This window comes from Harpia harpyja, chromosome 4 (assembly GCF_026419915.1).
Source record: "Harpia harpyja isolate bHarHar1 chromosome 4, bHarHar1 primary haplotype, whole genome shotgun sequence".
NCBI lineage: Eukaryota > Metazoa > Chordata > Aves > Accipitriformes > Accipitridae > Harpia > Harpia harpyja.
In genome coordinates, this window is record NC_068943.1 from 5,116,143 (window position 1) to 5,140,742 (window position 24,600).

At 36.4% G+C, this 24,600-nt stretch overlaps 1 protein-coding gene across 20 annotated transcripts in view; it reads left to right on the forward strand.

Moving 5' to 3' along the window:
- DOCK9 (dedicator of cytokinesis 9) overlaps window positions 1-24,600 on the forward strand; it is a 137,358-nt gene that overhangs the window by 33,752 nt on the left and 79,006 nt on the right. For all 20 annotated transcript variants that reach the window (XM_052785719.1, XM_052785731.1, XM_052785728.1 and 17 more), the window contains exons 2-7: window positions 5,054-5,170; window positions 14,349-14,438; window positions 16,096-16,178; window positions 17,303-17,372; window positions 21,408-21,503; window positions 22,126-22,260. In XM_052785719.1, coding sequence (XP_052641679.1) covers window positions 5,054-5,170; window positions 14,349-14,438; window positions 16,096-16,178; window positions 17,303-17,372; window positions 21,408-21,503; window positions 22,126-22,260 — 591 coding nt within the window. The remainder of the gene's footprint in view (window positions 1-5,053; window positions 5,171-14,348; window positions 14,439-16,095; window positions 16,179-17,302; window positions 17,373-21,407; window positions 21,504-22,125; window positions 22,261-24,600) is intronic.

Sequence of the window (24,600 nt, forward strand, 5' to 3'; positions counted from 1 at the left end):
CCCACTGCCCTAAAGTTTAGATCACAAAGTTAACCATACCTAAGAAATGGGATAATGAGTAAAGTAACATTTAAGAATAAGCTCTAGGATACGTATAATTTTTGAATGGATTTTTAAGTTGATTAAAAAATAACCCAACCTGGACAAATTATTTTGTGATTATTGTGGTTGTGGGACAATAAGATACAGGGAGCTGTTACCCATCTTTAGTATTAGATAGTCTTATTATTTGTCCAAAGTGGCTTGCCTCAGGCCAATGCTGAGAAATATGTTAACACCATATATTAATCAATTTGTATGCTGCATTGCCTACTAGTGCTTCTAGCTCCATTCTACTCTTTATGGGGACTTGTTAATTTGCAGGTGTATGTGGTAAATATGTTTTTATAAGTTAAATGATGTGTTGTAGCATGAGGCTAACAATACTCACTGTGCTTAACCTGACCATCCTTTGCAAGAAGACAAGAGGAAGATAACATTTGTCTCAATTTAAACATACCAGAAAAAAATGTACTGTATTATCTTTTTCTGTAATATATATTGTAGGCAATCATTGAACTCCTAACTTAAAATGCCTTTTATCTGATGGCTTTTAACACTGCTTGTCCAAATAAATAAACCATATTCTGGCAGATTAAAATGGTTACCATATGGGTATCATGACTGCTGTTTCAAAATGCTTCTTATTTCTGGTAAGTTTCCATACCTATAATACACTGGCAAAACCAAAGTGGTACGGGAGATACTTTGCTGTTTTATCTTCCTACAAGTAGGGCATTGGCTAGCTTGAGTGCTGGACCCCATGAAGCCCTATGCTCTTAGCATTTTCTTGGATTATGGAAATAAAAATGTTGCTTCTTCCAAATCAATAGAAAAAGTTAAGCCTTGTTTGAAAGACTGACTTTCAGTGCCTGTAAAGTTGATTTTGCAGTTTTGGCTGGGCTGAATTTTATCTGTGTCAGCTAGTCCATAAATCATATTCAACGATACTATACCTACCCAGTATCTTTTCTTTTACATTACATGAAATAATAGACCGGAAAATATTTTTTTTCTGAAGAAGAGCTTGAGAGAGAATCTGCTTCCTTGTGGTGGTGTAGGTTTGGCTAAATGCCAATGTCAGTGTGCTGTTTGTTGTTTTCTTTTTTCATATCTGGTTCAAACTGATAAAACATCCTCTTCCTTTTGAATCTGACAAATGACTAAGAAAGGAATGAGTAACACTTTGGAGAAACCTGAGGAAGCAAATTCTTAATGAAATTTTCCAGAAATGATATTTCTGCAAATCAGGTACTTTACTGATTAAATAGGAAGATGGTGTGCTTTTCTGGTACTACTAACTACTTCTGTGTCCCATTGACTGAGAGGGGAGGTGTATATTCAGGACCTTAACTCCAGAGAGCTTTAGATTCTTTAAAAGCTTCTAATGCAGGACAATTTTTTAATCTTGTGTTTACAGCATGTAAGCAAAGCTCATTCTCTTTTCAGATTCTTTTTTATCAATTTTATGGTTGTGGTGGACCTGTTTTGTGACGATAGGGTAGAGACATGCATTTGCAATGAATTGAATGCTTTGTGAAGCTGCAGTATATGCATCTAGTTTTTGAATTAGCTGTGCTAGAGAAGTAGGGGTTTTTTTTGTGTGTGTGCATGTGCACATGAAATAATTTTAGTTACGTTGGTTTTAAAAGTAATCCTTTTATTCTATTTTTGCTGGTAAAATGAGAGGAGCCAGCGTTAGCTTTCTTCCAGTCTTCACCTATCATTTTCCCAAGAGAATTAACAGGAGGATGGATATAGCTTTTCAGCACCAGGGAGAAATGAATGAAAATGCTGATCATGTGCAGCATCACATAAAAATCCATTACCCATTTGAAGTGACAGCTTTCCCTTGCTACCAGTTTGTGGAATTGGTGCTGTGATGTATTTGCTTGCTAGTTGAAATAGTAGATGTCCTGATATGTGAACTTTCTGACTATATTGACCATGTATATGTTTATTCTTTCCTTTAAAAATCTTCTCAAATTGCATTTTAAGTATATTAAAAATATGTGGCCTGAATAAATTTTTTTTTTTTTAAGGACACTTTAGAAATTGTAAGCTGCACTGAAGCTGAGTAGTAGAATTCAAAAATGCTTTTGCAACAGCTTTCAGTAAGGAGAGTTTCATGTTCTGTTTAGTAATCTGAAACTCTCCTCCCCCTGAAAGGATCCCATCAGCTCCCATCTATTGGCACAAGTGGCCGTGCAGCCATCTGATCAGCATTTCAGAGAGACAATCTGACTGAAAGCTCACTGATTGGGAGGAACCCTCTAAAGCCAGATCACCTCCTAATCTGGCTCAAAAGCTCTGGCTCAGTTCTGGTACTGGCTGCTGGTAGTGTGAGAAGGCTCAGGAGCGTGCCACAAGAGAGACTCCTTCTAGTGTCAACCCTCCTTTCAATTCATTTAAGCCAAATGTGAAGTCAAATCTTTAGCAAACAGAAGAGACTGATTGTACACACAACTCAAATGGTCTTTCTCCCCAGCTTATTTCTTAGACCCAGTTTAATTTGGAGCATGCATTTTTGTTTCTCCTAAAGGTCAGTCATCCTGCACCACACTCAAATCAACCTGTCACTGCAGCACATTGCATATCATTTCACACGACAAACTCGTCAGAAGGAATGGTCATGTGGTAAAGGCCAATTTGACCAAATGGAGTGACTCAGCCATAGTACTGTAGGCGTCTCTAAACCTTGTTTTAACAGAAGAGTATATTGCAGAATTGCTCAAGCTCAGTGATTGACAGGTGGGCATCTTGCTTGCCTGGATAGGTAGAGAGAGATCTGTTAACTTACATTGAAAGTGGGAGAAAGGTGAGCAAAGGGTGTCTTGCTTTCTGAATGATAAGTGTTGTCGTGTACTTCATTTGCAGAGCAGTAAAATTTGAAGGGCTCTTCATATTCTGTGTTGTCCCTGTCTCATGTGCTTAAGGAAGAAAATTTATGCTGGGCAGTTATTGCCTTGGTGAAGACTTAGAAAGGGTAGGTGAAGTTATTGGAATTTCTTTGGAATCGGGACTGGTTATGATGATCTGACACAGTGGGGCTGCTCAACCTGAAGTTTTGTGAAGGGGTAATGTGGTAGAGCCTGCATCTAGGAAATGGGCCAAATAACTGTGTGAAGAAGGTGCATCTGGCCTTCTGTGTACTAAGGAAGCTTGGAGCACACCACTTCAGTAGTTTGGGATTCATTGCAGCAGTCTGAATAATCAAAGGCAAACTTAACAGGAAGTTTTCTTGCAACCAAAATATTTTATATAATTAGTACATTTGAGAAAATGTAACCTTTTCTTATGTTGTCTTTATGTGCTTCTCTTAAGCTTTTCTGAGCTAAATGGTCCAACCACTTCAGCTACAGATAGGTGCATGAACATAAACTTAAGCCTTTTCTGATGGACACTGGTGTTAGTTCTTGGCTTTGTGATAACTCATGTTCATAAACAAGAGAAGAGATGTGGCAGCAGCTGTGGTTCAGGTGCTAAGCCCTCAAAATGTCCTGGGGTACAATATACAGTGAACTGAATGGCTGTTCTCCATCTCCTTTAAGGAGAAATATGGCAAGCTCAACACAGTCATTTTCCACTGCAGCTCCTAGCTGTATTGGTTTGTGTTGAGCATATTGTTATATAGCTTATGAACTTTTAGTAAATCCTTCCAGTGTGATTGTAAATGGTAGCTATTTTTGTTGACAAAGGTACATTTCATTCATCATTTTTTGGTAGATTTATTTTCCAGATTTTGCTTTTTTGGCCTTTTCAGCTATTTTGCTCTGTTATGTTCTTCCATATTTCCTAACAGTAAAACTATGAGGGAATCTCAAGTAACTTTTGAGTAGCTTGTGAACTAAGCCTGAAAGCTTTGGGAACTTTCTCTGACTAAAGCTTTCCTAATTCCTTGAAAAACAAATTTATTTGATTGACTTTTGGATGAAGAAAACACCTGTAATGTTTCTCAGGAATATTAATACTAATGATTAATAGCAGTTACTGCTAGACATAAAGATATTTCTTCTGTGTAGTACAGCTGGAGTCTGAAAGGTTATTAACATAAGTTATGCAAAAATATATATATATCTAATCTTGTCTGATTACCTATAATGATGGCATAAGATGGCCTTGCTGCTATTCTTGTTTAATATACTCTACTTTGAAATTAGTACCACTGATCTTAAGAAAGTATCAACTGGAAAGTCTCTTGTAATTGCCACTTGTTAAAAAAAAAAAAGGTAAATTTATGTCTGGTATTGTGATGCACAATTTCAGCTGCAGAAAGTGCAGCTTTGCATTAGTTTGCACACTCCAAGGCAGTGCTGCCTCACTGAGAGCTCTCCCTAAGCCTGCTTTGCCATCTGACCACTTAACAGAATGCTTGGCAGGGTAAACGTTTTTCTCTGTCTGATTGCGCACAGCCAGCTGTAATGCCTTGACAGTGGTAGAGGGTTTAAATGTTGAATCAGTGCAACTGAAGAAGGCTACTTATGCAATTAAGAGGAAGCAAATGGCCTATGGGAGTTTTGAAAAAACTATACAGAAGGAGGAATCTCAATTAGCCTACCCCTACTGCGGCTTACTACTGAATTAAAACAAAGCTCAATCTTAGCTTTGAATTAAGATTATTTTAATCCCTGATAAACCCAGATCAGAGCTTTCTGGGCAGTATCGAGCAAAGGTAACCACCAACGTAAGAGACTAGTAATTTCTTTATAATTTTTTTGTAGTGAAAATACGTACATGATTATTCTGATAAGCTCTGGCTTAATGTGTTTTGTGAAATAGTTCTGTTTCTTCCTTTTGAGGCAAATAACATGCTTGTCTCTGTAATGATCAGTTGCACTTATCCATACAGCATAGTGTGACATAGTCTGCATTTTGAATACTCTTAAGTTTTTGATGTAGATGAAATCTCATTCTGCCAACTTTTTAAAAACTAACTTCTTAAAGTGGGTCAATGATTGTTAAGTTTTCCTCAATATACCTGAATTAATTTTCCTTTTTTTTTTTTTTCCACTAGGCAAAACCAAAGCTCATAGAACCAATAGACTATGAAAATGTCATCGTTCAGAGGAAAACGCAGATTTTGAACGATGCTTTACGGGAGATGCTACTGTTCCCTTATGATGACTTCCAGGTAATTTAATCCCACTCACCCCCACCCTGTGGGTTGTTTTGTTGTTTTTTTTTTTTTTAGTAAGACAGATTTTTAGCACTAGTAGTCATGAGATGGTAACTTCCCATTTCTTTGTTTTTTAACTCTCACAAAAAAAAAAAATCTTTGCCATGAGTCCCTTTACACCGCTCGATTTATTCTGTCAGGTTGCAGAAGAAATAGCACAATTTCTTCATCTGTTCAGGGTATAAGGTCTACTTCTGCAACTCAGCAATTTTACTGCCTTTTGAAGTAGGTGATCAGTCATTTTTAGATGTTTCCCCCCCCTTTCTGACATAGGAAATCATGTGATGTTTGTTCAAAAAAAGCATCTGCTTTTTGTAATGCTTTAATTCTTAAATTGGTGACTTCCCCCCCCTTCTTAACAGTGAAGGGCATGAATCTGTCCAAATGAAAGTTGTTATTCTCTGCTGTGTGCTACCAGCCAAAATTGTGTTTTGTGCATAACAGGGCTCTGACTTACTCTGTTTTTAATATAGTCTGTGCTTCATTTTCACTGATTCTTACATGAATAACTTGTAGCCTTCCCACTCTGAGCTAAAAAATTTTGGTTTTGGCAAGCTACAGGTATTTAGACAGTAGCTAGGGCTTCATGAGTTCTCAGCCACACGTGGAAGTTTGAAGGACTGCGGGTAAGCCTTCTTACAAAAGGAAGTTGCACTGCTTATGAACATTGTCTAATGATACTAGTGTTCAAATGCTAGGTCACTCATGATGATGCCCCACACTAGGTACTGGCTTTGGGACTGAAGAGCATGAGTAGGCTATACCACCCAGATCTCCTTCTACAGTGTGGCTATTCGGTATCGCAGATCAAGAGGAATCAAGGCTACTTCTGCTAAGCATAGTCTTATCTAATTGACCGGTTCACTTACTGGGTGTCATTCTGGTGAACAGCTCTGAATTATCAATGCAGAAGAAACAAAGCTATCAAGAATATCCTCAGGCTTTTTGTTTGAACAGTCAGTGGGATGTCTGAAATGTTTAACTGCTGTTTCCAGTGGCCTTTTCTGCAATTCTAAACCTCAGGCCTATAAGGAGTGAAGCTAGTCCATAGCGCTCAGTCTGATCCTTTAAAGAGAATGGCTGAATTCTGTTCACAAACTGTAATGCCTTTTGTCATCCTTTGTTTGGATTCTATGGTCAGATTTTTGAGGCAGTTGCTGAAGTGTGTTTCATCAGAGGTTCTCCTTCAGGTAGTTGCAATTCTGGAATATAGTTAGATTTCCTGTTTCTTTGTACCTCAGCAGTGTAATATCTGAATACATTTTCAGGATTTTTCATGTATAGTCTTTGACAGAGTCTCATTTTATACTTGATTTATATGAAGACTGGTTTGTACTATCAAACTTTATTGTTATGCTATCAAACTTTTATTTCCTTCTAAGATTTATTGGCACAAACTTACTCCAAATATTTTTATTGTACACATGACTCTCCAATACTACTTTGAGCTATCTAGCTTGTTTTCAACAGCACAATGCGTTTAAATCTGTCATTCAGCATATTAAGAAAATATTACCGAGTCAGAGAACAGAAATCCCTTATGTGCTTAGTTATTTTGCAAGTTAAACCTTTAAAACTTGTGCAGTTTTCCATAATCATATTTACAGTTTTGAAACCATTAGTCTTGATATGGTTGCCAGTATAATTTGAATAATTTAAATAATGGCATATTTTCTGTATTTGCCATTCTGCTTCACTTTTTTTTTTTTTTAATTCCTTTTTCCTAATTTGTTGTGGTCACACAATGTCTGGGCAGCTCTTGGTAAGCCTCTGCTCAAATGTTTGATACTGCCCCTGTCCCCCACAAGATGAACTTAAAATAGTGAGCTAGAGTATTTTGAACTACCTGTATACACACTTAGAACAGTTTATAGGTGAAACCCCTACCATTGTCTAAAAACCTGTTCAAACCATTTCCTCTTAGAGCATTTTTTATTTTTACAAAGTTTTTCCTTGCAGTTAGGTTAAACTGATTACAATCTAAAAAACACTTGCCTGAAAAGGAAGCCAAGCCCTGTTAATTTATAAAGACATTAAGGCTATTTTGTTACCAGCATGGCCCTAAAACTAGCACTTAAAATGGCACTCACTGAAAAGACTTACTTTTCAGCACTAGACATCATTTCTACAATTTTTGGTAGATTACTACTACGTAGTTTCAAAGAGCCAGACTGATACCACTATTGAATTTGTGCTAAAGTTGAAATTACTTTGGGAGAAATTGGTGACAAATGTTTGTGCTTAATTTGGATAACTTTTTTTTTAGGTAATGCAGTTAGATAACTGAAACGTAATTTAATAGGTGTGTTTTTCATATAATTAATAACAATACTTGCGGGAATTCAGAGGCAAGATTTTTGTAACAAATGTTTTAATGTCTTGTTCTGTAGTCATGGTCAGTGCCACATTCAGTTTGTAATTCTTACCACCTCAGAGAAGCTAGATATTAAAGGAGAACTGATATGAATTCTTAGTCCATATCAGAAAAGAAAGCTTGCACAGCAACTGGCTTCCTTAGACCACATATAGCTTGCTTTTCTTTCTTTCTCCTGATGAGTTATTTGCTTAGTGAGGGAAAGGGGAAAAAAACCCAGTCAGTCACCTTTTTCTGTTCAGCTGTGACTGTTCTCCAGACATGCTGTCAGAAGTAGCTCTAAGCTCAAACCACTACCAAAGAAATACTTGAGCCAAGGATGGAACAGAAAATCCTCTGCTCTGGGAAAACTCATAAAGATTGAAGGATTGTTCTTCAGCCAACTGATCTAGATACATGAACCTTTCCAGATTTCCACTTAACTGCATTTGCCATTGTCTTAAAGTTGGTTAGCTGAGGTTATGAATCCTGTTTTCTCTTTTATATATGCTTGGTAGCAGCTCGTTTACCTTTCAGAAAAGCATGGGTTCTGTCCTGCTCCATGCTGATCTTCAAATCCAAATAAGTAGGCTTGTAATTTTTTTCTTTCTTTTGAGTTTCTGCATTTTCCTTGATGCTATTGTATCCAAATAATAGCAAGCTTTGCTTTTCTGTAGTTTCCAGAAGAGCTCTTTATCAGCAACTTTCTCCCACATATTGGGTCATTTTTCAATTTACCATTTCAAGATTGTTTCTGTTGCTTTTCACAAGCTCAAGTTGTGAGTTTTCTGCCCTGAAGTCACTAATTAGGTTATTCCCTAACTTGTTCTCATCAAATTTATAGGGGCAGTCATGTTGTGTTTGGAGATCCTTTTTACTGTTAACATCGCTGAGTTTGCTTTCATTCTTAGTAATTGGGCTCCCTAAACTTTCAGTACCTTTGTGCTTTGTAGTAATTTTTTAGCTGCTTTTTTGTCATCATTTTGTTTTCACTATGGTCCTCTGTCATGGTTTAGCCCCAGCCAGCAACTAAGCACCATGTAGCTGCTCGCTCACTTCCCCCCCTGCCCCCCCCAGTGGGATGGGATAGAGAATTGGCGGGGGGAGCAAAACTCGTGGGTTGAGATAAGAACAGCTTAATAGGACAGAAAGGAAGAAACTAACAATAGCAATAATAATGATAATAAAATGACAATAATATTAGTAAAAGGATTGGAATATACGAAACAAGTGATGCATAATGCAGTTGCTCACCACTTGCTGACCAATGCCCAGTTAGTTCCTGAGCAGCAATCCCCCCCCGGCCAAGTCCCCCCAGTTTATATACTGGGCATGACATCACATGGTATGGAATACCCCTTCAGCCAGTTTGGGTCAGCTGTCCTGGCTGTGTCCCCTCCCAACTTCTTGTGCCCCTCCAGCCTTCTTGCTGGCTGGGCATGAGAAGCTGAAAAATCCTTGGCTTAGTTGTTGCTAAAGTAGTGTTTATACTAAAAACATCAGTGTGTTATCAACATTCTTCTCATACTAAATCCAGAACATAATACTATACCAGCTACTAGAAAGAAAATTAACTCTATCCCAGCTGAAATCAGGACATCCCCATGTAATGTGTTTGTTTAATTAAGATGAGAGCACCATTTTCCCACCACCCATTGGAACATCTCCTATTGATGTTCTTGCTACTCTCAATTACAATGCTGTCAGTCGTTCAAAGCTATACCTCTTCTAGACTCTTGCTGAGAAGAGTCTCTTCTTGTATAACCATAAATGACTATATCCATTGGGTACTCTTATATACAATTTTGTGCCTCTTTATGGCTTTTTATAATTATTTCAAGTCATGTGAATCTCAGTAATTTACTCAATAATGAAATGGCGTCATAACTAAGTAGCATTAGTTTAAAACAGACCACCCTCATGGATCACATTCAAATCGTATGCTCAGTGACTGCAAAATTGGTGTTTACATTAACTGCATAGTAGGTAAATTATGAAAAGGAACCGTAACCCAAAACTATACTAGTGATTACTTTGCAATAAGACATCTTGTATCTAAATGCTTTTGTTTCAAAATACCTAACTTCTGAGTACTACCTCCATTCTTATAGGAAATATTTGTCCCAATACAGGATAGGTTTACTTGTAGCAAATACAATGTAGGTACATTCCTACCCAAATTAAATATACCATTACAAAGTTATGCCACTGTTATTTTGAAGGCATTTTGCTGCTCAGCTTAGCCATTGTTTCACCTTTGTTACTTCTGGTTTTGAGCCATATGGATTTAACACACTTTCACTTAAAGCTCTTGATTTTTAGTTAATGCAAGTTAAGCACCTCTGAAAATAAATGTTATGTCAACTTTGCAGAAATAAAAGTAAACCCAGGTCATTCTACAAGAAAGCACATCTTGAGTAGAAGGAACAAGCAAAAAAAAATGTTTGAGTAACGTCCTCATTTTAGAGAGCACGAAGTAAACTGGTCAAAATACAGTAACTTAATGTTCAAAGAAATTTCACTATGAATCTTTTCTTTTAAATCTATTTTGTGTTTTTCCTTGAGTCTTTAGCCAACTATTCATAATCAAGGCTTCAATTTAGTTTGGAAATTACCTTATAATACAGCTTCTGACACTTCTCATACAACTGATAAGTCTCTTCTGGCATGTAGCAGTTTTAAGGGCATGATCTAACATACAGCATTCTGTCTTTTCCATTGATTCTTTTGAAACAGTTTCTGTCACTGTTTCTTGAGCATTTGCCTCTGTGTAACATCATCTAAAGTAAGGATGGCCTGGGTATGTGACTGCTGAACTGTTACCCTGTGCTTTTCTCCCCATTTTTGCTGCATTTTGCACAGTCCTTATTTTACCAGTAAGAGTTTATTAATAACCTCCATTGGTTATATATATATTTTTTATATATATATGTATGTATAAATAAAAACACTTGTACACTGTTGTGGCTTTTTTACTAAATTCCTTTCCCAATATTTTGAATACTCAACTGCTAGTAACCATAATTTCAAGCATCCTAAAGGGATGTGGAGGGCAAAGTGGTTTGGGGGGAAAATTTTACTAGCTCTTATTCAACAGCCAACACTGGAAAGAGCTTATGAAGAGAAAAAAAAAAATTTTAAAACAGGCATTGTCAGTGAGTATGTGGTGTCAGCAGCAATATTTTGTACTTTCTCTGTTCACTGTAGCTGCTGAAGCTTGTGTAGAGTAAGAGTGCTGTCACTACGTGGACATTGTCAAATTTACAGAGCAGGAAGAGAACCTTATCAGATGACAGAAACTGCTTGAACACCTCCAAAGTGGAGAGAAAGATATAAAACACCCATGTTAAAACCCCGGAAGGAGAAAGGCAAAAGCTAAGGAATAACAAACCAAAATGGACATGTCTGAAGACAGGTCAAATGGATTTGAGGAATGTTGTGTGTTGGCTGGCTTCTGTCTCTCACCTACATCTACTATAGTCCTTTCCTCTAAAATGTGCATGTGGACCTGTTGTTCAGTGTAGAATTGCTGAGGAAGATACCTTCCTACACTACACAAAACACTGGAAATTTAAGATCTGCCATTATTTTTTGCTGTAGAAATGTAGGTGTTGGCATGTTATTTCCCCAAATGAAGTGAATAATTTTGAGAACTACTTCTTTGTGTGTGATTTGGTTTGGGATTTTTTTTTTTTTTAATTTTATTAAGTATTTTGTATATGAAAAATTTACATATGCTTATTTTTCATCCCGATAGAACTAAAGACTGATTTTGTTGATTCATGCTTTGCAGCATTGGCTTTTGTATAAACTGTGACCTGGAAAAAGGCCCACCATAGCTACACATTTAAGCATTTATTTTAAATACTTAAGTATGCATTGTGCTAAGACACCCCACTACAAAATACTTGGCCGACTTTTGGCAGCTCTTTAGTGCCACCTACAAGCATGTTTGTCTTAAGAAGAACCCTGGCATCTTGCTATTACTTTGCCCTAAAGCATGGGGAAGGGGGACTAAGATGACTTAGAAAATTGCATGCCAGGTTTTAATATCAGTAAAATTTTTTTATTTTTTTTTTTTAACTTCAGAAACAGAGCCATTTGCTAAAACTGTCAAGAACATGAAAACACCTTCTAGCCTGAGATAAGTAAAATCGGAAATCTAACTTCAAATTGGTTATAGATGCCCAAATCCTAAATAATGCTAAGTCTCACTAGCAAGCACAACCTTGTGGCAGAAAGAGATTGGAAATCTTAAATTATATCTGTTAAAGTGTGCACTGATTGTGAACAGATTCACTATCTGTATTCCATCAGGTTTTGAGTAGCAAGTACTCCTTGGCTGTGAGACTTGGTGAAATGTCCTTTCTGCCGCGGCCTTTTCTGAAACCTCAGCACATAGCGCTACTATCCTAAATCCCTGGGACTCACTCAGAAAGTAGTATCAGTACCAGAGTCTCTTAATTGTGTGCCTCAGTAGTGCATGTGAAACCTGGCTAGTGTTAAAAGTGATCTTCCTTAGTTTGACAGCACAGTAATTGAAAGGGTTTTGTTTGTTTTTTTTTTTACCTTCTTTGAGAGCATGAGACAAATGCTCTGTAGTTCCTGATGCTGCCATAAATCAAATGGTAACTCAAACCCAGAGACTTGAAACATTTCAATTCTATGGAACAGTTCAACCAATGTAGATGTGATGAAAGTTTGTAGAGAAGACAATCCTTTCTTCCTAATTTTTCTTTTGGAATATAACGTATATGTATGTGCATGGTTGCATCTTAAAATATTGTTGTGCTGTTGCTTTAGTAATTATTTTTAGGAATTTGCTCTAAATCAAAATATCTCAGTCATTGCATTTCCTGGCTCTCTGATCAACTACTGCAGCTGATGAATAAGCTGAGAAAGAGGCAGTGTGCATTAAGACAATTACTAATATGGACAAAATCGACAATTCAAATTCTTTTGTTTTGTCACTGATCTTGCTACAGTACTAAGATAAAAATCTTTTTATGTGTGAAAGACTAGAAAAAACCCTTACTATTGTATTCATAATTGTGTAGCAGCAGAAGTTCTAGAAGTATGTACCACTAGTTCAATTTTATCGAGTTCCACTATAGTGGTAGGACTTGATTCATGAGTTTGTGGCTTTCCCATGAAAAGTGCCTGGAGAGATGCCACCCCAGTCTCTAGGGTTTTTTAAAACTAATAATAATTTTTTAAAAAGCATAGTCTACCTGTATGCTTATAGAAAATATATTACATATATTATTTATTTACCATATAAACTATAAATAATGTCCTATCACATATCAGACTATTTCAGGCTGAGAAGAGGATCCAGACATTCTGGCTTTTAACTCTTATAAGGTAGCTTAATAATCTTAATAATCTTTCTTCCTGTAGCTTGTAAAAACAAATACTTTAAACTCAGTATGGTTTGAAACAAGGAATAAGTTTTCAGAAAACTTCTATTCTTAAATGCTGCTTGCATATGAATGAGTATCTTCTTGCAGGTTGGCGGTGGTTTCTTTTTTTTATTTTAAACTGTGTATTGCAAGACTTATTGGTCCCATGAAATATTTTTGGGTTTGTGGTTTTTGCTTTTAATACCTCCCCACCGCTTCTACTGAAGTAGTTAGCATTGTCACTTTTCAGCAGAGGTCTAGACTAGATGAATGATTTGACCGTGAGTACGGGATAATTTTTTTTTTTCTTTAAATCTTTACTGTACTTGAATATCCTAACTTCAAATACCACCCACCCCCCCCCCCCAGATAATGGGGTGAGGCTTTGGTAATGACAGAAATAATCACCTTATGGATCAAACTCAACAGAAATATGTTAAGATAATGTACTTGTGCACCCTTTCTTTTTTACCGTTAATATGTGTAGTTTTTTCTGTTCACATTTTTCTCTGATCCTTCCTGGTGCTGCAATATGTAGAGTATAGCAAACATGTGAGGGATCACAACCCCCTTCAAGGTCCAGGCTATCCAGACTCTCTTATCCATCTCTGATGACCTAAGCTGTGAGATTCCTTTCTACATGGCGCAAAATAATTTCTATTGCTGTGTAGTTATTTTCATTTGTGGTCCAGAAGATTTTGTAAAGTTTTCATCTTTTACACTTACAAATTTAAAGCATCCCTAAGGCTTACTTTAGCGCTGGTCTGAGAAGCAGAATTTCATGGTCACAGAGAGATTTCCTGCTCTCTGGCAGCATTTCTGTGCCTCTCTGAACTCTGGCATAGGATAGGAATAAGTTCTGACTTGATAGGCTGAAGTGTATACTTCAGTGATCCAGGCCTTCTTTCTAAACCTTCAGTTTAATAGTGCAAGTCTCATTTTTTGCCAGCTGAGATCTGCAGTTGAACTACTCTTCTTATTTTGGTGTGGGTTTGTTACTTTTCTTGAGTAATATATTTTATATGTAGCAATAACACAACCTTAATATCTGTCTTCAGATTATTGGAGTTCCATTGTCATGGTGGAATTATTTTTACTAGAATTTTCTTGCCCATGTTAACAAAATAGAGGAAAACACTTTTCTATGGCATCTATTTCTTACTGATTCCAATCTTGCCCTTGCTGTGAAAGAAGGAACACATTGCTAATCTTTGAATGAAAGCAAATTCTCATTAATTGGCTATTCAGAAACAGCTTATTCACACAATGTTTTCTGCTGAGCTTCTGTCTTAGTTACAGTGATATAACTGAGTGTTCCCATAATGTGTCATCTTTCCTTTAATTGCAAGTTTCATTAACTGTTTTTGTTGTTTATCAGACAGCATTATTGAAGCGGCAGAGTCGATACGTTCATTCAACAGTTCCTGAAAATGCAGAGAAGGAAGCTCAAAGCTTGTTTGTAACTGAGGTAATATTGGAATTGTGTGTGGGCGTGTGTATTAACAATATTATACCTGAATTGTTTTTCTTCTGCTTCATTTACCATTTAAAAAACAGGGAAAAAAGCCCTGAAAAAAAATATTAAATGTTTATTGCCATTTACTTGTCAATGATTTCAAGGGAAAATTTCCAGGAAAACCTAGTATTTTTTCCATTGGTGGCTGGAAAAGAAGGATTACAGGATAGCTTTGAATTATTTTGTTTGTGTAATTGGCTTTTGCAGATTCTTCTCCCCCACCTTCTCTACACTTTTGGCTTTCCCAGATGAACATGGCTGATTTCCATACATAATATTGGGAGCAATAGTAAATCTGGAATGAATCATTGTGGCTTGTTTTTCCCGATCAAGTGTTTCACACCAGTTGTTCTTAGTTCGTTCATAATAATCTCGTACAGTTTGCTGGAACAGAGGTATTCATAACTGTAACACTTGTAGAGGCCAAAATTCATTATGACTGCTCAGTTTCTATATTATATGTGGAAGAAACATCCTCAAACTTAAAAACTGCTTGCTTACATTGGCATTCCCTTGGTTCTGACTGTGATGTTGCGTTTCATTTAGTGTCTTGTTGAAGCCTTTTAGAATGAAAGGTTTAAAATTTTTGTCGTCTTCATATTAGCTCGTGGTTTTCTACTGATATACTTCAAGCTGATATTTTAACATCTGAAACAAGTAAATGTCTGTTGTAATTCCAACAAAACTGAAGGAGCTCCAAATAGCTGAATCTACCTCAAACCTCAAAGTATTTTCTCCACAGTGATACATACCCTTAATACCTAACCTAAACAGCTCTAAGATAAATTTGAAGAAGGTAGACAAGGAGGGAGGAGTGTTATAGGTAGTTTATGAAGTTTAATGAGTTTCTGCAGAAACAAGTGCTTGGCAAGTATTAACTTTGTATTTTGAAATACAAAGAAAATATTTTTGAATTATTAGATGCTATGTTTGTGTACATGTAAGTCTATTCGTGTAACATATGAAATTTTGTACCATATGGTTTCTGGCAACAGATTTTGTCAGTTTTATATTGCTTTGGTTAAAGCCAAGATAAATCAGTACTTTTATGTTGTAGCAATATGGGTGGAGTAAAAGAGTGTTTCCTATGATCTAGTCCAGAGCTTAATGACATAATTGCTTTTCAACAGCTGGAAGCATGTAGTTTAAATTTAAATATTAATTCGATTGCGCAAGAAGTATGAGGAAAAGATGTTTTTAGTTCATCTGTATCTGTACGTGCGAAATTGAATATTCTGTTTTAATAATGCATCTGTATTTTAATGCTGGGTTTTCTAAAAGCTCAGTCACGTTTTCAGCTGTAGCGAAATGCTGCTTTAACTTTTCAGACAACTGAAGATGGTTAATCCAGATGCTGAGTGTATTCACCATTTTCTGATAGATGTCTAGCATATGGTAACACCCTATTGAAACATTACTCGTTGCAAAAAGCTGTATTGCACTAGACTGTATTGCAAGAGAAGGGAAAGTATGGAATTTTCAGAGATGGACATGTAACCATAGTAGTTCATAAACAGCCATATCTTAAGAGGGTTTTTTGTGTGTGTGTCTAGGGAACGCTGTTAATCCTCTTCCAATTAATATTGATATTTGGTTTTCATTAAAACAGTGCATCAAAACCTACAATTCAGACTGGCATGTGGTTAACTATAGATATGAAGATTACTCAGGAGAGTTTCGACAGCTTCCAAAGTAAGTATGTTATCTAGTGGTCTAATAAAGATACTGAATTTGTGAAGGAACTCTAACTGTATTTAATATTAATGTATTTATTACAGAAATGTATTAATACATGTAATATGTAACTTGAAATATGCTATATCAGTGTTTAATAGTCAGAGATGGTAAGGATTTCTTGGATGGCATTTATATTGATGAACTTGAAGGCGTAAAATCTTGTTAAACCATTTTCTGGAAAGATATCATAATAGTGCTGCCTTATGAATAGGCAGGTCAAAACAAGAAATTGTATCATTGACAATGTGAAGGTAAGCATTGTAACTAAAACAGGCTAATGTTTAGATTAAACTAAAATGGTGATATCCTGTTTTTGTAGCTTCAAAGGCAGCTTTTGGAACTCTCTTCAGTAGCTTAGGGAATAGAACCTAACCGAGATGGTTAGAGCAAGTGTTCGAACTAGTGCAGACTTTCACAGGATGATTCAAAGCAAAAGCCTAATCCACATCTATTACAGACTTTCTAAACCATCTACTAGAGAAATCTTTTCCAACTTTTTCAAAATTTTGTAGGGATTGTGTAGAGATTAGACCCTCAACTTCAAATATCTGAGAGTGGCTGAATACTCTGAATCCCACAACTGTAGAAGATCTATGTCTTCCCTACCTACTCTCCTGCATCTTTCAGTTATGAAATAGCTTGCTTTCCCTGTGGAAAGTTCTGATAGACTCACAGGTTTTGTAAAAGTCAATACCTGGCTTTTACTTGCCCTGAATAGAAGCCACGCTAGTCAGTATGAATTTAAATAAAGGTATTGTCCTAAAAGGAGCCAATGGTTACAGGTATGAATTCTTGCTCCTAAGATATTACAAGTGCAGTGAATTAGAAGGCATTTGGTTCTCTCCAGGTACACACATAAGGACAGTGACAAGCAGAACAAAAGAAACACTGTGGCCAGATGTGCAAATTAGGAAAATTGCGTGCTAAGAAATACATTTCATGAAAAATACATGCTTTTACTCAGTTATTCTTGTGCTTTTTCCTCTTCAGTTAGGAAAATAACATCTTTATATTTGCAGCTATAAAATATGTAACTAATCACAACATTTCTAGTATTTTAGAAGCTTTTTCTTTCATAGTAAAGGGACAAAATCGGAGAAGCTTCCAGTTCATTTATATGAAGTGGATGAAGAAGCAGATAAAGATGAGGTGAGATAACAGTAATTCCTTACTTCCTATTGCTTTCAGTAAAGAATGTTGGCTAAGGAGAGGTTACAAGTTGGATTAAGTGTTGATGTCAGTAAATGAAAACAGAGATTAGCTTGAACAGCCTGATTGGAAAAAAAAATGTAGTTATTTTACATATCTCCTTTCAAATAGCCTTGTACTCCTGAGATCTGTCATGTGAGTAGGACAAGTTTTGACAGATGGTGAAATTGAAGTTTTAATACTTGGTGACGTATAATCCTTCAGCTTTCATAAAATCTGTCTTGTCTTATACTGTTTCTGTATAGACGGGCATATAAAGAGAAATATTTCATGCAGCTTAATCACGAAGTCGAGTAAAATCGTAGGTGAATCTGTTCCAGTATGACACTATACACACTGAAGCATGCATGACAGTGTAGCATACAGTGTGACTTAAAATTAGTTTGTCACAAATTTCAGTATAGGATAAGACCTGGACATCCATCATGGAAACAAAAGGTAAAAATATTGACTAAAACTCTAAGGTATTTCCTTTTTTTTGTCATTGGCTTGGGGAAACCCTAGATAGCTATAGCCTCAAGCAGTCTTCAACTATGTTTCAAACGTGAAAGACTTTTTTCAATAACTGCTTCTGTTATTTGTGTGATTTATTTAATTTTTACCACACCCTGTTTCAAAACACAGTGTTTAAATGCCAGTGTTTTCTTTTCTTACGAGTACTTGAACTCTTTCATCACAGAAAAGAATTAATATTTTTCTTTGTGGTTTTTATCTTTTGACAATTACTTTGCTTCCAAATTCCTTGTATTCAGAACTGCTGCATATGAAGTAAAAGTAGTTTTTCACAAGCTTTCCTGGATTAAATGTGAAAAAAACAGTCCAGGGAGTGCATCTCAGTAGGTAGATTCTGAACAGAAAGTCTCAGGGTGCTGGTTCTCCAGTGCTGCTATTAATCTGCACTGTGATATTTGTCCAAATATCATTTCATGCATCTGTATCCAAATCTTCCTATTTGTAAGATGGGAATAATTACGTTTTCTATTATACGGATGTTAAAAAGACTTGGCATTATTTACTGTGATAATATTTCTGACAACAGAAGCAAGTTAAACGTGAAAAAAATTAAATGGAGATTTAATTGACTGTGATTGTTGCTAGGAAAAATACTTGCAGCTAGGGCTAGTTAAACACTGAAAAAATATAGCTTGCCTATTAGCAGGTGGTATGTTTTCTACTAGGAAGTGGAAGGGGGGAGGACTCCCTGTTTCCTTCCGCCCAGCTTCCTGTTACAGCAGGCAGGAATGTCATATCTCTTTCAGAGTTAGAATCACTGGAGAAGAGGTCTGTTACTCTTTGTTGAGGAACTTAAAATATAAACACGAGAAAAAAGCATGGTAGGAAGAAAAGGGAGCTTAATGGGGATAGGGTTGGGGGGACCATAAATTCTTTCCTCAAGGGAAGAACTAATGCAAGAGTTTTTTCTTTCAAACATCAGCATCCTTGCATGCCAAAAAACATATATGCAAGTCTTAGATTAAAAGTTATTTGGTGGTCTTTTTGTTTTGCTTATGTTTTTGTTTTTAAGAAAGCTGATTTATTAAGAGACTGATAGAAAACAAAAAGCTGCAAGTGATTAAAAATTGGAGAAAAAAACAGATAAAGATTAGTTTAATCTTGCACTGGTAAAAAGGAGAGAATTGCCTTTTCAAAACTAATTTGGGTTATCAGGCCATCAGGTTGGTGTTTGTAAATGGAATTTTTAAATCAGCCTGGGGTATGGGATCAAGATAAGGAATTGTTTTTGTTGAAACAGTTGCTGTTGAAGTAAATTTTGGAGCTGAGTTTGTGGGAAAGATCGTTAAAAAAAGTGAAGCACAGTGTGCAGCAGTAATAATAAAAGTGAGGAAATTAACATACCAGTTGGAAACAGGAAGTATGTTTTCAGTGTAAAAGTTGTGTGTTAAAGACTGGGTTCTGGGTTCCTTTGTATTAACAGGTGGTGGGCTGGAAAGGTTCAGTAGCTTTTTGGCTCTGTAAGCAGGAATTCTACCTGACAGAAAGAAATGGTCTAACTAGAGGCCCAAATGACAGTTTTATTGTTAGGAAACATGCAGTTCAACACAGTTGGGGAACAGCGCACCTCAGACTTTGAATTGGAAAAAGAGTCTTAATAGACCTAAATCTTAATTTTTGTTAACACAGGTAATGAAGGAATTCATGTCATGTCAGGTGATCCTATGTATGGTTTGTGAAATTACAGAAAAGCATTGGTGGTTTTGTGCCAAATTTTGACAGTAACTCATCTACTCGTCATCTTACACTTGTAAAGGTGGTTTTAAACCATCCTTTCCTTGGGGATAACTCCCACCAGTGGAGGTGGAGAATCATAGTTGGAAACCCAGTGTTTTAAATTGTTGTCTCTGTATCTTGATTGTTGTTCAAGAAAAATTGTTGTCTAGGTAATAGAACAGGGGTGGGGGCTAATGACTTGAAAATACAAAAGAAGTAGACTGTATTGCTTGGACAGTGAGACTCATTGGGGCATATGAAAATCATCCTTACTGGGCCTAACTTCCATTGTATCAAGCTGACTAGAATTTTTAAAGGAACAGATTGATGCATCTTTTGCCTTCTGTTTGCAGGTTTTTGAAGTTCACATGTATATATGCATGTGAATGTGCAAGCTAGACAGACAAAATAAGCTAGAAATAAATTAACTGCTAACTTTTTACAGAATGTTCCTTGATTTAGTTCCAGAAACTAATTCATATTATTCCTAAATTTGGGTTTGATGTTCAGTTGTTGAACTAATGACTCTGTGCCGCTTATGTAATCACTTCTTGTTGCATGTTCTCTTAACAGCTGAGAAAAGGAATTAGAAAGAGTAGTTGAGGCCCTTGAGGAATTTTCATGGTTTTGTTTTCAACTGGCTACTCAGCTAATTTTGAATGTTTGGATAATAAATTATCAGGAGTATTTCTCTTCTAGATGCTTGAAAATCTTCCTACATGTCTAATTCATTAACGTTTTTGTTGTGTCAAAATGGGTTGCGTCAACTGAAAACCACGGTAAAGTCAGCTTGGTACTGCTCTAAAAGATTGCTTGAACTGGTGATTTAATATTTATTCTGTGGCAATTGTAAATCTGTCATTTTGATAGTAGAGTACTGCTTTTTGGTAGTTGTTAACATCCTATGGGTTTTGACGTAGTTACTAAGTTCCATCAGCTGGCAGATGGAAGTGGTGTACAGGCAGTGGGTGTGATCCGCAATGCGTGCGTTGGATCTGCTGTTTGTGAACTTGTCATTACTGCCAAGTTTGGTCTTGTTCTCTTCAGAAAGCTTTGATTCTGATCTGTAAAAGGGCAGATCCAGTTCAAGAATTCAAGACTTAGTTCTCTGTAAATTCTTAAGTAATGTCTTTGAAGTAATACATATAAAGCAAACTGGTTTGAGAAATCTCGATTGAAGTTTTGGATAAGCATGAGTTTACATTGCTCTTTTTGGTAATAGAAGTTTGGTAAAAATTGTTGCACTGGAAGATTAGAATATATGAAAAAGCTTACAAAGTAAATGTAAGTAAATGTTTTGAGTTTTCCTTCTTTCCCTTATTTCAGTGGGATTCATCCTGACTAATATTTAGCTATCTAGAAGTTGGATCATCATGCTGGCCATAGAGAAAGCCTACATAAGTGGTGAGGTTACCTATCAAAAGTTAGATGAGGTCAATCTCATCCCTGGTCTTTAAGTAAGATAATTGCAATTAGAAAGCTCTAGAATTTCAGCAGGGACTCATAGCACATTATTATCATTACATTATGAGCATAGCTATAGGTAACTATAATTATTTCTGCCTGTTCTCCAGTTAATTCTGTATTTGATAGCAAATGGATTTTTTTAAAATACAGATAACTTTTGTCAAATTATGAGCATAGCATCTTTTAAAAATGACTTCTGAAATTTTCGATAAATACAACAGTTTCAGACTGTGATGCAAAACTTTACCTTCCCCCCCATCTCTCTTTCTTCATCTCCAGGATGCAGCATCTCTTGGGTCTCAGAAGGGTGGAATAACAAAACAAGGATGGCTGTACAAAGGCAACATGAATAGTGCAATCAGTGTGACAATGAGAGTAAGTTTAAGAATGTCTTACACATGGTGAAAACTGAACACCAATATTAAATGTCACTATGCCTTAAAGAAGTCAATTTGTATGTGGTTTACTTCAAAAAAAAAAAAAAATAGTGTGGGATGAAAGAGGGCAGCTTGTATGTAATTTATAGCTGTGCAATCTTAATTTCCTTTTATTCTACTTAAATCAGAAAAAATGCATTAAAAATCCAGTATGTGGGAGAAGTCCAGTGTTTTAAATAATTTTCTTAACTGGACCCTGGTGTGTTATTAGTAGAAAAGGGACTATGTAATATGAGTTTTTATTTGTATTGCCTCTTTATTTAGAAACAAACTTAAGTTATTTTTATGGTTATAAAAATAAATCTCTATTACATAGAATCAGTTTTAAATACCTTTCAATGGGGCAAAAATACTTTCAAATAGTACGGTACAATCTTGCTGCAAGTTTTTAAGTTAAACTTTTTTTTTTTAATTAATGATTTCTGTTTTATTTTCTGAGGATACTGATTAGTTTATTTGTCTATAACCTACTGTGTAAATAGCACTTAGAGGTTTTGTAATATGAAGCTGCTTAATACTAGTGTTGCAATTGGTTTTCTTTCTTCCTTTCTCTTCACTAGTCATTTAAAAGAAGATTTTTCCACTTAATCCAACTTGGTGATGGATCCTATAATCTCAATTTCTACAAAGATGAAAAAATATCAAAAGAACCTAAAGGATCAATATTTCTAGATTCATGCATGGGAGTGGTTCAGGTAATTATAATTATTTCTGCCTGTTCTCCAGTTAATTCTGTATTTGATAGCAAATGGATTTTTTTAAAATACAGATAACTTTTGTCAGATGTAGATAAGTACCCATTATGCAGAGGAACAATTAGGCATGCTGCATCTTGCAAAAACAGTGAACGAGATTTTAAAGGGCAGGAGACTGAATTTTAAAAATCTTTCTGAAAAGAACATAAATTACTAATTGATATCAAGTACTTATCAAAAATATTAAACTAAATTTTAAGGCAAGCACACAAAAAACCCCAACCTTAAATCATGGCAAAGTAATGACAGCATAAAATTAAAGTTCATTTCAGTTACATTTTGTGCTTACATGAGCTGTAAAATGTCTTGCATAGCTTCTTGTGTGGGATTTTTGTTGTGGGAATTGTATTAAATTCAGTCACCCTTCCAGATGCTTTCATTTGACCTTTATAATGTTACTTTTATGTGCTTTTCTTTATTTTAAAAAGTTAAGGGCTTTGGTAAAATGTTTGTCAGTAGCAAGTGCCAAAGAAAAGATTTCTTTTTTTCCTTGTGATTCTGTTATGTATTTACAGTACAGCATGTAACTGTTTTGTTAGGCACAGCATACCTGGAAAAAACTCTTGGGTTTTAGGGTTTTGTTAACTTGGATAGAAATAGGCAAAGTTTAATAAAAATTTATTTCTTAAATCTTTTTTTTTTTTTTTTTTTAGTATAAAGTTGTTTGAAGATTTATGCAGAGAGATACAACAGCCTTACAGAGGCTTATTTTTTTCCAGATATTGTAATAATGTTTTTGGATACACATTTAATAGATACTTTGCATGGAAAGTCTTATAACTGTAATAAACTTAATCATATTGCAAGTTCTATATACAGATTTACAAAAATTGTTTTGCCTTCGGGGTGCAATTCTGGCTGACTCCACTGAAATGAGTTCAGTTTGTGTTTTTAAAACAAACCAACAAACAAAGTGGTTCCTAAACACAGTTGTAGTCTTTGTCTTGCGCTTAAAAGGTGTCTTTCCTTCTGTTCCTCAGCTTCCTCTGCTTTGGTTGCCCCTCTGATAATACGTATTCTCCATCTTCGGGGCTGTTTCTGGCCCCTTTTGTTTCCCACGTAGGCAATGTTTCCCACTTAGGTTTCTCATTCTCAGCCTGTGGCTCTGGTACAGACTGTTGAGGGCACTACCATATTAGCTTACATCATCAGAAAACATTGAGATTTTCAGAAGTTAAAAATGAAAGCAAGGCACTGCAGCAAACAGAAGTGCTAAGTCCTGCAGCTGGAGAGAACAACCCCAGGCACCGGTATGTGCAGGACAGGCCACCCAGCTGGAAAGCAGCTGATAGAAAAGGACCTGGGGGTCCTGGTGGACACCAAGTTGAACACAAGCCAGCAATGTGCCCTTGCTGCAAAGGCGGCCAATGGTATCCTTGGCTGCATCAGAGGGAGTGTTGTCAGCAGGTTGAGGGAGATCCTTCCCCTCTGAGCAGCTGAATAATACTGCTGAGGCCATGCCTGGAGTCCTGTGTGCTGTTCTGGGCTCCCCAGTAAAAGAGAGACATGGGCGTGCTGGAGACCAGGGAAGGACTATGGAGGTGACGAAGGGATGGAGGTTGAAGCATATCTCATATGAGGAGAGGCTGAGAGAGCTAGGACTGTTCAGCCTGGAGAAGAGAAGGCTTAGGGGGATCTCATAAATGTATATAAACACCTGCAGGGAGGGTGCAGAGGACAGAGCCAGGCTTTTTTCAGGGGTGCCCAGTGACAGGACCGGAGGCAATGGGCACAAACTGAAACACGGGAGGTTCCCTCTGAACATCAGGAAACACTTTGTCACCGTGAGGGTGACCGAGCACCAGCACAGGCTGCCCAGGAAGGTTGTGGGGTCTCCATCCTTGGAGATATTCAGAAGCCATCTGGACATGGTTCTGGGCCAACAGGCTGTAGGTGGCCCTGCTTGACCAAGGGGGTTGGACTAGATGACCTCCAGAGGCCCCTTCCAACATCTAACCATTCTGTGATTCTATGTTTTCCTTTATTTTTATCCTGAAAATGCCCTTTTTTCTAAATCATCTTTTCATAAAGTACTGTTCCATAGTTTCTGTTCCATCAGTTCAATTCAAGTAAACTGAAATTTCCTCAGACTGTCAGAAGCTTTTTGGGTTTTTTTGTTGTTTTTTTTTTTTTACTTACTGTTCCTTTGTTCTACTGCAAGTAAGGTTTTGGGCTGATACAGTAGTCTTTAAGTAAAACTGTACTTCAGATGCTTAAAGTTTATAGTTGGCTTGTGTCTTGAATGCTATACTGTATTCTACAATACCATCAGTGTTCATC